General features: G+C 40.1%; 1 protein-coding gene across 2 annotated transcripts in view; it reads right to left on the bottom strand.

Annotated features, from left to right (window-relative positions):
* Nucleotides 1–1056: 1056 nt before the first annotated feature.
* RALB (RAS like proto-oncogene B) overlaps nucleotides 1057–13807 on the bottom strand; it is a 49073-nt gene continuing 36322 nt past the window's right edge. For both annotated transcript variants that reach the window (XM_069021027.1, XM_069021026.1), the window contains exons 2-5: nucleotides 11837–11993; nucleotides 10503–10711; nucleotides 7573–7750; nucleotides 1057–5433 (exon numbers count right to left, since the gene is read on the bottom strand). In XM_069021027.1, the coding sequence (XP_068877128.1) occupies nucleotides 5314–5433; nucleotides 7573–7750; nucleotides 10503–10711; nucleotides 11837–11950 (621 nt within the window). In that variant the 5' untranslated portion in view covers nucleotides 11951–11993 and the 3' untranslated portion in view covers nucleotides 1057–5313. The remainder of the gene's footprint in view (nucleotides 5434–7572; nucleotides 7751–10502; nucleotides 10712–11836; nucleotides 11994–13807) is intronic.

Genomic DNA, 13807 nt, shown 5'->3' with positions numbered 1-13807 from the left:
AGCAGTTCTCAGGAAGAGGTGCCTGCACCATCCCAGGAATTGTCAGCACTTAGCTAACAGAACCATACTAAAATGTTCTGGTTGGAGCGGAATACAGGCAAACACCAAGGCAGAAGCCAAGCTATGTAAGAGTCATCATCCTCCCATTTCATCCTGCTGCAACCAAAGGCAAGCCTGTTCCTCACAAGCATCTGCAGACTATCTGAAGGAAAAGGTGCCAATCTGGGCTTTGGGTACAGCTGTGTAACACAGCTGTGCTCAGAACCCTCTCCTGCCTCCTACACAGCACTTTCCATGCTACCTTTTCTCTGCCACAGAATATTTTAGAAGTTGCTTCACTGGGAAGGAGAGCAACATAAACCACCGTGGCAATCAGAAACACAGAGCTAACACCAAGCAAGCACCATGTAAACAAGATTATGTAAATTGCTGTAGTCCTTGGCCAGAAGTCATCAGCTAGAGAATGTTCCACTTCCAACTTGTACAGCAGTGGTGGCAGAAACTGCTTGAAAGTTTACTGTGAATCCCATTGCTCTGCCACTCCAAATTAAGTGGCATTAGAGAGCAGTGAGTCTGTCCAGAGCCATCCTGCCTCAGAGGCATCTCAGGTTTTCTCATGCAGTTCATTTACCACAAACCTATACACAGAATGGAGTCTGGCACACTCAGAAGACTAAGGACTAGTTTTTCCACACAGTGTTGCTTATTCTGTTATTCAAGCCACAAGACTGTCTGAAGAAAAGACAAAGCAACTGTCATTTATACAGTTGACACAAGCTGTCTAATCCAATTAGGTTCTGGAAAATTAACTGTGAATGAACCAAACTACTATGTCAGTTCAGTCCTGAAAAACATGCATACAATTTCCAGAGAACCAATGATGAGGGTCTCAGTCACCTCCTGCTCCCCTCCCTTCCCATAGTCTGCAATATAATCTTGTTACATATTTGACAGAAAGGTTAGTTCCAGACACTGAAAATCAGTGGCTGGCTGGTTAAAGAATTTGGAGATTAGGCATGCTTTTAGAATGCTGGAAAAATCAATAACAAACAAATATGAAGCTCATTTTTTCTTTTTATTATCAATAGTAATACAAATCAGTTGTATTAGCATGATAATGAAAAGTGACCAGTTTTACAGACATTAAAAATGTTTGTGCAAGTTAGAGACAAAGCTCTGAAGCTACGTAAGGAAAAAAATAAGAATTTACATTGTATAGTATAGCATACATAGTTTAGAGGCAGTTTCATCAAGTCTTGCAATCACAATCACTTCCTCTACACTAAACCTCTCACTTGGTGTTAGAGATAACACCTTCCCCTCCCAAGAGGAACACCTGCCATTTCCATGAAGTGTGGAGATTACGGTGAAAATCATAGGGTATTTTTTTTTGTTCCTCTTCCCTCCTTCTCCCAACTATAAAGTCAACAGGAGGTGAACACTGCAACATATGCTTACAGCAATTAAGGAAAGCTTCTGTCTACATAAGCTCTGAGTTGAACTGATAAACAGTATCCTCTTTTGAGCAAGAACTGATAGACCTGTCAGGCCTAAGAACTGGGTTAATGCTTTAGAAAGCTTTAAAAAATGATCTGGGTGAGCATTTAGTTAGATGCATTTCCCCTCTATACACCTCTTACTACATTCCAGATTGTAGTTTTGTACCTTAGACCTGAAGTGTTCTTGAGCATTATACTTAAGCCAGATACGATTCAACTGGAACTTCAGACGGTTATTAACATCTTACTGAAGTTTAATGCCCAGTAAATGCATAAATACATGTTTCTCCTCATCAAGCCCAGTGTTCACCTAGAAATTGCAGTAGAGGTGTATCAGTCTGTATAAGAACACACATGGCACAAGTCATTGAAAACACACTTCATTCTGCATCTGTACTCCCACCTGGAGAGATGCTCCTCTACAAGAGTCAATTCTGCCTTTGCTGTCCTGCAGTTTAACCTGCTTTTTTTTCACACAATGACTTAGCCCTTGTTATAACAGGGGCTTGTTTGCTCTGCTCAAACCAGAAGGAAAACTGGAGCACTTGAAGCTAAGCCACATACAGAAGATTGCATGTAGTAGTAAACAGTTCCCTGACTTCATGTTAAGCCATTACGCAAGAATAATATTTGAATGCTTAAGTGCAAGTGCATAGTCAAGTCTTGCATGACCTCCAGCTGCTAATATCCAGTTACCTGCCTACAGCCATGCTCCAGAATGATTTAAGAGCACATTATACCAACTAAGAGAAATCTTGGTTTTAATTACCCAGCATGCAAAGGTTGATAGAATACATCAGCTTCAATTCAGCCTTCAGTCTCCTCAGCTACACAGCAAGGCCAGCAGGCAGCCACACACCCCCTGCTGCCTAAGTCATCCCTTATTTGATGTACCTGATCTGCAGTTACTCAAAGCTCCATTTACTCTGCTCACAGGATGCTGTGCCATTTTATATTCACTCCACTCAACCCACCTGATGCTGATGTCCATTGATGTCCAGTGAAGCATACCTGGAAGCCCTTCAAGGACCCCCAAATCATATTGCCCCTAGTCAGAAGGCCATACATTCAGGCACTTCTGCCATGAGGTGGAGGCAACAGGATTCCAGTCCAGGAGACTAGTTTTATTGCCTTCCTGGTACAAGTCAGAAAGCTTGCTGCCCACTGTTCCAAAGTAGGCAAGGTAGCTGCTTTGTTTATCATGTTTTCAGCTGTAACTGGCAAGTTAAACTGAGTTTGTCACAAGTACAGAAGAGGAATACTGAAAAGCTGCAGCATCAAGCCATGAAGCAGCAAGCACCTTCTTCCAAGTAAGTCCACCTCAGTGGCATAGCTTTATCAGTTGGGAAAAATAAAAATAACCTGAGTGAAAACAGCACGTGGACTGTAAGAACGCCAGTGGGTGACTTGCTGTTCTGAGAAGAAATTCATCTGTCCTATCAAATACTCTCAGGTACTTTAAGACTAGAGAGATCAAAGGCCAAGGCATGCAAGTCTCTTGAGCCAATACAGCTGGGCTGTTCATTGTGAGCTTTGCTGAATTCATTATTCATACAGCAAGGACAGTTTCTACAGTTTTGTTAGACACATTTTACAACCCGCCTCAGAAGGGCTTGACCTAGATAAGCTTGTAATGTGAACTCAACTGTTGTTTATCCTTTAGGTTAATTAAGGACTTAAAGGTTAAGTCTCAACTAAAACCAAACTTAAGTGAGCTGCCTTCCTCCAGAAGGGGACATTCATTTGCTGTATGCACAATATACAGTCAGAAATACACTTTTATCCATGGAAGTTCAAGAGGAAACTCTGTTAGAAATATTACAGCTCCCAGTGTCCCATTAGGTGCTTAGGCTTTAGACACAGGTGACACAGCTCAAGTGACAAATTCTGTAAGGAGCAGGCTTCCAGCTTCTGCTTCAAAACAGTATTTGGTATTACGAAGCCAACTTCACAATTAATTACACTGTTCACAGAGAAGCATTTTAGGAGCTGGTTAACCATCCTTTGTGCCCATATAAGATAGGAGTAACAAAAAAGGAATTTAATTTGACAAGAATGAAGATTACAGCACCTTTTATTTAGTACAGTTTCCCCAATCCAATGAGTTGCCTGACACGATGAGCTAGTTATGGAAGACAATGAGTTCGTGGTAAATCCCTGTGAAACCTCAGGCCAACAGAGGTTCTGATATAGATCACATCTTACTTTTTTCAATGTTCAGAGATGGAATGCACAAAAGCAATCTAGTACATGTTAAAAATATTTTTCAACCTCAAATTACAACACTTAAGTACTGAATAGTATTCACGACTCCTTCACCTCAGGAAGAAACACCATTTGTTAATCTAGTGCTGCAGTGAGCTTCATTGAACAACCACCTAGATTACTTTCACCAAGCAACTGTGTTTTAAGAATCCAGTTACACACAAGATACAGTTACTCTTCAGGTTTCTCTACTCCTTAGAGGTAGAAAGCCATAATTCATTGGGAAACTCCACAACCAAGAGAGAGTTCTTTTCCACGGTGACAGAAGTGATTTTTGGCAACTGCACTTAATTTAAACTGAATCAGAAAGTTCATTTCAGTCAGCTGACAACAGAACCTGCTAAGTACTGATTTCTAGACTGTTTTTGTTGAACAGACATGACCACCATTGCATAACTGACAGCAAAACTCAACATGTGCTAGGTTGCTGTGCATCAGAAACAGAACATATAAAATTAACAGTGAGTAATAGATGTGGCAACTGCTTAACTTCATCTGCTTTTTGACACCATACAGCTCACTAGCCAGCTAATCATTGAGAGGTAGCATATATGCCTCACCTATTCCAAGTCATGATTGTGTGATGGGACCCACCCTTACTCAACATTTTCATCTTCAGCAAGACAAGAGACAGATGCAGATGTTCTCACTTTCCAACATTATCATCACAAGTGTTCCAATATAAACATAACTGATTAAATCAACACCTATTCCACTATTCCAGTACAAGGGAAGGGAAGGATGACAGATGTAGAGTGTAATTGAGTTGAGACACAATACATGGAAGAAACCCAGGACAGCATTTCAAGGAGATAGTGATAATACTATTCCTTTTGAAGAAAGGCTTACAGTCATTTTCTCACCCCATACCACTAATTTAAGGATGAGAAGACAGACCCCAGCAGGGAATGCATCTGGCCTGTATTCAAATATCAATTTTTGCATTGCCTAAATAAGTCTGAATTGAGTCCATAGGCTTGATTCATGAATGCTGTATTGACTAAACAGAACACAGAAGAAAGTTTGTTTTGAGTTGACTCTCAGCTGTCAGTTGCTATTTCTTACATGGAGTGTGGGGAGGAGGTCAGCAGATTTCAGTGTAAGAAATATCAGTGACAACTAAGAGAAGATGGAGACTCAAACCCTTTACCAGGTGTCATCTAGCCTTTCTGCAGTTTGTACCATCAAGGAGGGCAGCAACAGCAGGAAGAAGTGTTTGAACCTGAACAGCTGTGCTTGTTAAGGCCAGTAGAGGTTCAAGAGAAACATTAATACAAAAATACATTGTGTAACCAAGCAGAAGGATTGTAGTTCTGAAATTGCTTCTAGTTTTGAAAGTTGGAAGATGGAGCCCATTTCAGTTTAAATAGGCAAAGGTTTTGTTGGATATCAGAAATGGTTGCAAAGTTGTTTTCACATTTTGAAGGTGTGATATGCAAAGCCAAAGATAAGGGAGTCAATACAGACTTCCTTTCATGAATCCAGCCCTATATCCTTAGTGGTATTTTATCCATGCCACCTGTAGATAGATATTTACAGTTCCAAAGCATCACAGTAAGCAACATCTTTCTTTAAAGCTTTTCTTGTTCTTGCCACTTTTCTTGCCATTCTTGTCTTTGTTTTCTGACATTTTCTTTGCTCTTATTTCTCTCATTAAATCAAAGAATACCTAGGAGGGAAGAATAAAGATTAAACAAGATCAGCCACCAGAAAGCAGATAAAAACTACTGTATTCAGCAACAAATAAAGACATAGAACCACACTGTACTCAACACAGCAGAAATAAGTCTAGACAAAGATCCCAGTGACAAACACAACATCAGAATTATGTGGTGTGTCAAGCAGTGGCAAAAGCTGCACAATCTTACCTGGCTATCAAAAAAAATTCAACAGCCCTGTTTTAAGAGCTTTTTATTGAATACCATTTTTGCACAAAAGCAGCATTGAGAGCTCCTGAGAACATTCGTCTGTGCCTAGCAAAGATTTCCACTGCTGTTAACTATGGAAAGCATTTAGTCCTGTCATTTCCATATAGTTAGAGGTGCACTCTGCTTGGTAGTATTCTGCTTGGTCTATAATTACAAAGGTGCAGCATTCAAGTGACAGGCCACAAAAAATTCTCAAGACTATGTTATAAGATAGATTTAGAGAAAGTCATGCTTTCTTTCACATTTCTCTGGGTTTTTTTGTCCAAAATTTAGGCAATTTCACCCCTGTATTCCTGATGTCTAGGTACATACCATCTAAAGGTGCAAGAGCTGTTTTGCTGTACAGTTACTGGGTAAAATTATCTTTAGGATTACGGAACAAGAGTTTAGCATCACTCTGTAGAACTACAGTGTGTTTTTGTTCAAATAGGGAACTCTCAAGCCTTTGATACTTGGAAACAAGACCATGCTACTGATCAAAAGTAGATTAGTTTACCATTCAAAGCGCTCTTAAGTTTTTTTGTATTCTCCACAGTATTAACACACAGTCACCACAAAGATGAATAACCTGTCTTACAACACACCAAACAGCACTTATATAGCAGATAACCAGTATGCCACACGAGCTAGCCAGTGAAGACCTGTAACAGCAAATCTAGGTCACCATGCTAGTATACTCCAGACACACAGCTCCACTGCTGTTAATCCAAACTGATCAGAAAACTAGTCTAAATATAAAATAAGCTAGCCATTCACTAGTAATATGAGTTGCCTATAGGCAAAAACAAGTCTAAATATTCACATTTCACTACATCACCCAGTTTATGCAACTGATGGTGACTTTCTAGGAACATTCTGCAAGTCAGAATGGTTCTTTACCAAACTGAAATTATGCCATGTTCTTTAAGCCAAAAGATCTCAATCCAGGAGTTTCATACACTGTAGTTTTAATGAGAGAAGTTCCTACCAGTAACTTGTGCACCAACAGCATTTCCACTTGTGAACTAATATAGAAGAACAGGAAGAACTGTCTAGAAGAACTTAAGAGTACAGCTAGCTGCAAGTGTTCTTTATCCAAAGAGAAAACGGCTTAAAATTTGTAATCTTTAAACAAATGCATTTTAGCAAGACACATTTGGAGCCCTTAGGATGCAAAACAGTAATTTCAGATCATCTTCTGTGAATTGGTGAAGTAAAAAGGCACCCTTTTCTTCAAGAAGTCCTCACTACAAACAAAATAAAGGGGATGATTGAAACTAATTTGTTCTCTATACTGGACAAACACTCCATAGTCATAAATTCATTTCTCCTCTGGAATATCCCACCACCAGTGTTTATGCAAAAAAAACAGCAGTAGAATAACATGAGAATAACTGTCTTATACCACCAAGGACAAGTCAAAACAGGACAGGGACACAGCAAAAAGTTCTTCTCCCAATTCAAAGTAGTCTTGTCAGAAAACAAGAATAAAATCTTTAAGATTAACCACACTACATGTAGCTTTGTAGGGAAGGGGGAAAAATTTCTAGAGTGTCCATAGCTTGTTATTTATTGGTGTTATAAGTGGGACACAGCCTACAAAGAAAATAACTCACTTCAGGGAATCCTTAGAACCATTTACCCAAAGTATTACTGAAAAACTATTGGTTTGGGTACGAACAGTTAAAACAAGACAACAGCATTAACTTGTTCCAGATCTCAGGTTCCATTAAGCTAGGTATGTGTTTAAGTGTACACATTCTAGTAAGTTCAGTGTTTATTGGGGTTTTTTAAATAAACTAGGCTTTCAGAAGCCAAACTGTGGACTTTTTCTGAACCAGTAAGAGTCAGCTACTAAACAAGTAGCAACGACCTAATTGAGCAGATGTCATTTGTCTTACCTTATCTACATTTGCTCTAGTTTTGGCAGAGGTTTCTACGTACTGCACCCCCCATTCTTCTGCCTTACTTCGAGCCTCTTCTACAGGCACTTGTCTGCGCTCCTCCAGGTCAGATTTGTTTCCCACTACCAGTAAAGGGATTTTATCCTCTTCAGCCTTCACACGCAGGATCTGTTCCCTAATGCATTAGGTATTCAAAATAAAAATAACTGTGTTAGTAGTAGAAACAAAACTCCCACACTTACAAGGAGTGGATCAAGTGGTCTGCACATTACTAGTGTTTACAACTGAGTATTTCCCAACAGTTGGACACACACTTTAAAATTATTCCAAGATTAGCAGAGTAATGCTACAGGCTTTACACTGCTGAAAGCCTCACACTTCCAGGAAGGCAGTTTTACCATTTAGTTAGTGAGTAATCAGGCTCTAGGAAAGAAGAACAGTATGGCAGAAGAGGAACTGGCAGCAGGAGTTCACATTTGAATGAGGTAAAGTACAAGTGCCATGTTTGCCAAGTTTTACCTTGGCATTCAGTCACCATCTTCAATTCACAGTCTGCATCACATCTCAATATAGGTCTGGGCAACACCAAGTCTTTGCCAAGGCAGTAGGTTGGGAACAGCCCAAGTAGCTGGCAGAGATCATTCCTAATGGCTACCTAAACTTCACCCAAAGGAGAGAGTTATTACACAATGCTGAACTAAAATGCTAGCAACCTTCCTTCTTCAAAGCCTCCAGGAAGATATTTGAACTGTCAGCATTAACCTGTCATGCTAAGAGGACATATCGGCATCCAGGAAAGGAGATGGAGTGATGTTGCACACCAGTCTCGGTTTGTGCTGTTACTGGGGTAAAACACAAGTTGAAACCAGAGTGACACAAGTTGCTGTCCATCTAGGATGCTGGAAGAACTCTACCACTCTAAACTATTTTTAGATTACTTCATTTTGTTATGAAGAAGAGCTAAATGAGGCATGAGCACAGTGCTACACCCTCTCATCTCACTGAGTTACCACACTACTTCAGATGCCTGCATTTTCCATCCACAAAATAACAATGTATGGAGAGTACATGAGACTCTAAAATAGCATTAACACACTGAAGCAATCTGCTTTTGCATTTAACTGCACCTTCACACATTTTCAGATTACAGAGGCACTGAAAGCAAACACTGAATGCATAGCATCAGCAGGAGAGCTAGGGTTTAAAGACAAGCCCATAGTTTGTTCAGTATTCAACTTTTTCATAGTGTTAGAATTCTGGAACTTAAAAGGATCAATAATACAAATCTGCAGTTTGGCCTGGGATGCTGGTGACTCATACTATGCATTCCCCACTCCTTCCTGGGCCAAGGAGCTGGTTCTTGCATGCCAGCCTAAATATTCCATTTAACTAATTTCACTATTTGTTTTACTTCTTGAAAAGTAGGAGATTATGCATCACAAAGAGCTCCTAGGCCCTTCTTGCCCATCTTCCGGGCTAGCATTGCTTTCTCATTGTTTTGCTGTGCTGGAATCTTGAACCAACACACAGTTAACCTAGTTACAGAAGTCTCACAAAAACACCAAACCAAACTGCCAAGATAAACACTCCTACTCTTTTTCATTCAAAGCCTTAAGCCTTGGGTTTAACATTGTATTTCACTTAGGTACATAAGCCAAAACCAAGTGCTTCTACTTGTCTCATTTTCTTTGTGTTTTTGAGCATTACCTGACCTTTTCCTCCATCTTACACTAAGAAGAGTCCTAGTACTCAGTTTTGTAGTCGTACAACAGTTGAACTGTTGGCTCCTTTCAGAGCTCCTGTTAGAGCAAACTGAGCTCTGCTTGTGTGCCCCATGACTATCAGCCTTCTGAAGCAGAACAAAGTTACATAAGTATTATGTGACTAAGGAACAGTATTTTTATACCTCAAAAGATTTTGTGGTCTTCTACTACTGTTGAAACAGTATGATATGTTAAAAACCTGGACCAAAGTTCAGGAGTGCAAGGAGAATTTGCCTTAGCTTTAAGAAAAACCTAGAAATAAGTGTCCTTAGCTACAGCACTTCCATTACCAGTTAGTATCTGTTAACCTTGTACCACTGAAGCAAAGGGAACATAAGGCAGACTGATAGAGTTTTTATTCTGACAAGCATAAGGAACTCCTAAATTTTCCCTATGCTTTGGGAAGTTTTCCTTCAAGTTATACAGCTGTTCCAGGCAATCTCCAGTTTACCTTCTACTGAGGCAACAGGTATTAGCAAAAGAGTTACAACACTTGCCATGAAGAATGTGGCTACATGAATTCTAAAACCAGAACAATGGTTTAAATCTTTTTTTATTTACCCCCCACACTACACAAGCCATTTCGGTGGCCAGTCTGGTGCCAATCTTTCCATCAGAACTGCTAATCCCAAGAAGAAAAATTGAAGTGCTTACTACTACCGTGTGTCTTTCTAGGAATACGTCTGCCTACAATAGCAATGCTTGGCTGCCAACCCTTGTTTGGCACCAATCCATACCTGAGAGTGGAGGCTAATCCTTCCTTTCCTTAGAGCACCTGCTTCTAGCAATAAGCAATACTGTGTCTGAAACCTGGCCAAAAGACAGATTTAATTCCAGCAGTACTGTTCTAAGATAATTAAACTTCACATCCATGAAGACTGAAAATTGGCTGAAATACGCCTGTTTTAAGAGTCCAAGAATCTGTTACTTGCCTAAAGTTGCTGCTGGCATAATGTACTCATAAGTTACAAGCATGAAGACAATTAAAGCCAGAGGCTGAATACTCTGGTTTAGGTTATGAGTTACCGAGAGTAGAATGGCCAGGTGTCACTTTCATTGATCAAATAATAACAGACAAAGGATGAAGAGCTGTAGCTTTTAAGCAGTTGTCAAAGCAACATAGGAACCAGATATTTTTCCCTGCCTAGGAGAGAAACTACTCACCGAAACTCTGCTGTTGCTGTGAAGGATTCATGCTCTGTTATTGAAAAGACAAGAAGAAACCCTTCCCCACTGCGGAAATAGTTATCTCTGATAGCTGCATAATCCTCCTGTCCTGCTGTGTCCAGAATGTCTATCTGAACTTCTTCACCATCCAGAACTACTTTCTTTCTGTAGCTGTCAGCCTTGGTAGGTTCATAGTCTTCTACAAACTAACAAGAAAGGGATTAGTGTTTAGAATTACTGTCAAACAGTCTCAGTATTTGTCCATATTCCTTCTTTCACTTCAGTGACATTTAAATTCCCCAAAACCTTCTCATAATTTGGTCAGCTACTAAGTTCCACCACTTTTTTTTTTTTTTTTTTTTTTAGTTTTACTATTAAAAGCAAATTATTTAAGCACTTAATACATCAAAGAGCCAGCTCACCTAGTCAAGAGAAACTTGCTACACAAAACACTGTTCAGCAACTTCAGTACAATTTAAGAACAGAGCTGCAGTATAAGTTACCAGCAATCTGCTGGCATTATCTAGATCTCCCACTTTAAGAAAATGCATTTCAATATACTTCAGGTACAGGTATCTGAACTTTTAACAGGTGAGAGCATCCAGCTGCTGAACCTGAAAGCCTGCTCCATAATTACACAGGCACATACTTCAGTACATTCAGTATTGATCAGACCAACAAAGCCACTGCCAGTTCAACTTAGTTCTGTGCTGACAGCATACATCCAGCATAGAAGTAGAGAGGTAAAGAGCCTCTCAGCCTCAGAGCACAATTAAGCCCAGTTAAGTTGGCTGGCTTTCATTAATGACTACATCACCTGTTCAGATACTTACACCACTACAGCATGTGTGGACACCCTACAGATAAATGCCAACTTTTGAATTACAGGATCATGTATTCCTTCACATACTAGTCTGGACTGCCTAATCTAGCTTCCTGTATACCAGTATGGAAGAATTCATGCTATGAACATGCCTACTTCATCAACTGGCTCAGAACGAGCTAGAATATTTACTTCTGACTTCAGCCTTAACTGACCTAAATTACAAAATTAAAGTTCATCTCCAACTAGTAACAGCTTCTGTACACAAGCACCTGTACATTATGCATGCCTCCTGAAGACTGTTCGTTCACAAATAAGCATCAATTTTGTCACCTTTAGCCAGAGATGTTCCCAGAGGGCATGTCTCTCAGCTTCCTACATTCTGCTCCTGCCAGTTGGGTCATCAGGTCTTTTGCTCATCACATTTAGTTCCCCGGTCCCACAAAAAAAAAAGCTTAGCAAGCTGTATGAATTTGTGCTTTAGAGAAGCTGAACCAAAGTTACTTACCTCATCATACATAAACTGAAGTGTGAGTGCAGATTTGCCCACACCTCCACTGCCAACCATAATTACTTTATGGAGGGCCAAGGAACTCTGGTTCTTGCTCTTGCTGGCAGCCATTGTCCTGCTTGCCACAGACGAAGGACCAGGCAACCAATTAGATCTGCAGACAGAAGAAGCACAGTCACCCATCCATGACATTGGTACATCAGGGTAGCATGCAGGTAAAGTGTCTCAAAAGTGCTGAAAGACCAGATTAAAACCCTGCCCCACAAGCCTAAACAATGGGCCACTCCAATGCACTGGCATGCAAACCATGCCTAAAGTATGAGTAGGACAAAGTATTAAAACAAATACCTTCTATTTGTGACAACAGTATGATTAATAAAAGTGCCAAAGGTTTCTAACAAGCTACTCTTGTTTGTAAACCCAGCCTACAAGACTACTGTCTAGAGAGGTTTCCAAAGAAAACCCACTCTTTCTCTAACAACATGAAATTAAGTGTTTCCTATTGTTCTTGTTATAAGGCTTTACACCTTTCTAAATATTTCTTTAATGTTGATACAACTATACCTTAGATCTGCTCATAGACAGAAATCAGGCTTTTGATCTTCTCCCTATGTAGGCTAAGAAAACAGCAGAGATACACAGTAAATTGGCAGGAACAAGTTGCAAAAGCTTCTAGCAGAAAGTCTTATGACATGGCATTAGCATTTATTTTACACTTCCTGCCTTTTGATGCTGCAAATCTATTTTGCTTAGAAAAAAAAAAATCCTGCTTTACTGCAAAAAAATTTCAGTTCCTATTCTTCTCCTGATGTTGCTAAGCCATAAAGGAGCAAGCTTCAATAAACAAGCCCTAGCTAACAAGCCTCTGTTTGTGTGTTATGCAAGCCTAGTAATTAAATGCTGGAGGCTTCTTAAAAATAATACTGCCTCTTTTTTTGGTTGGTTTTTTTTAAGAGTAGCTGGACACAGTAGTTGTACCAGAAGCACAAGCAGCAGCTGCCACACTCTTAGAGCAGCTTCTCTAAGAACAGCACACTGAGGATAAAAGCAGAAGTAAGTGAAACAAAGATGTGTCATCAGCCAGGATTCCCGCACAGAAAAAAACCCAAATATGAATATTTCAGACACATGACGTGTATATGGGAGATGGCAGGATACCAACTTGTGTCCTCAGAGCACCACAAAGGACCCCAGTTGTTCATATCCTGGCAGAGAGCTGTAAGGAGGCCAGTAGACCATTCAGAAAACACTGCTATAGGAAGTGGCTGTATCAGCCTTGATTTATAGCAGCACTCTTTATTCCAGAAGCACAGGAGCAATGGGCCTTCCAGGAGTCTCAAATTTGCCTGCACACAATTAGTGTACTAAAACACTGCAACTACCACATCATCAAGTGCTACTGTATGGAAACACAAGGTCAACAGTAGAAGTTACTGAGCAGTATACTGGAAAAAGCTTCAGGACAACCAGCTGCCCTAAACAAAATTAACAAGAGACTAAGGGATCATCAGCCTACAAACATGCCATAGGATTATTTAGCCTGGAAAGGGACCTTTGGATGCAGTCCTGTCCAAACCTCTCCCTGAAAGCAGTTTGCTCCAAGCAATCCAGTTTATGTGCCTTGCATTTTGAGACTGACATGACCAGTCTGGACATCTGCCCTCGGAGTACACTGATAGTGACTATTTTTTTTTCCCCTTGTCATGACTTGATGTTCTGAAAAGCAACAAATCAAACTAAGTTCTCATTGACTCGTGCATACAAGAACAAACATGCCAACAATCAAGAAGTGCCCTCAGGACAGCATTTTCAAACATCTGAGCAGCAGTATTTTTCCATGCAGAGTTTTTTACTCACACCTGTTTGCTACATACATTTAGTACAGCAATGCAAATTAATCATGTTTAAGTACTCATTCTGGGATAAACACTGGTAAGTGAAGACAGATATTTTCCTCTGGTAATCTTC

This window comes from Aphelocoma coerulescens, chromosome 7 (assembly GCF_041296385.1).
Source record: "Aphelocoma coerulescens isolate FSJ_1873_10779 chromosome 7, UR_Acoe_1.0, whole genome shotgun sequence".
Lineage (NCBI taxonomy): Eukaryota > Metazoa > Chordata > Aves > Passeriformes > Corvidae > Aphelocoma > Aphelocoma coerulescens.
Note: the sequence above shows the minus strand (reverse complement) of the source record. Positions and strands in the feature narration are given on the sequence as shown.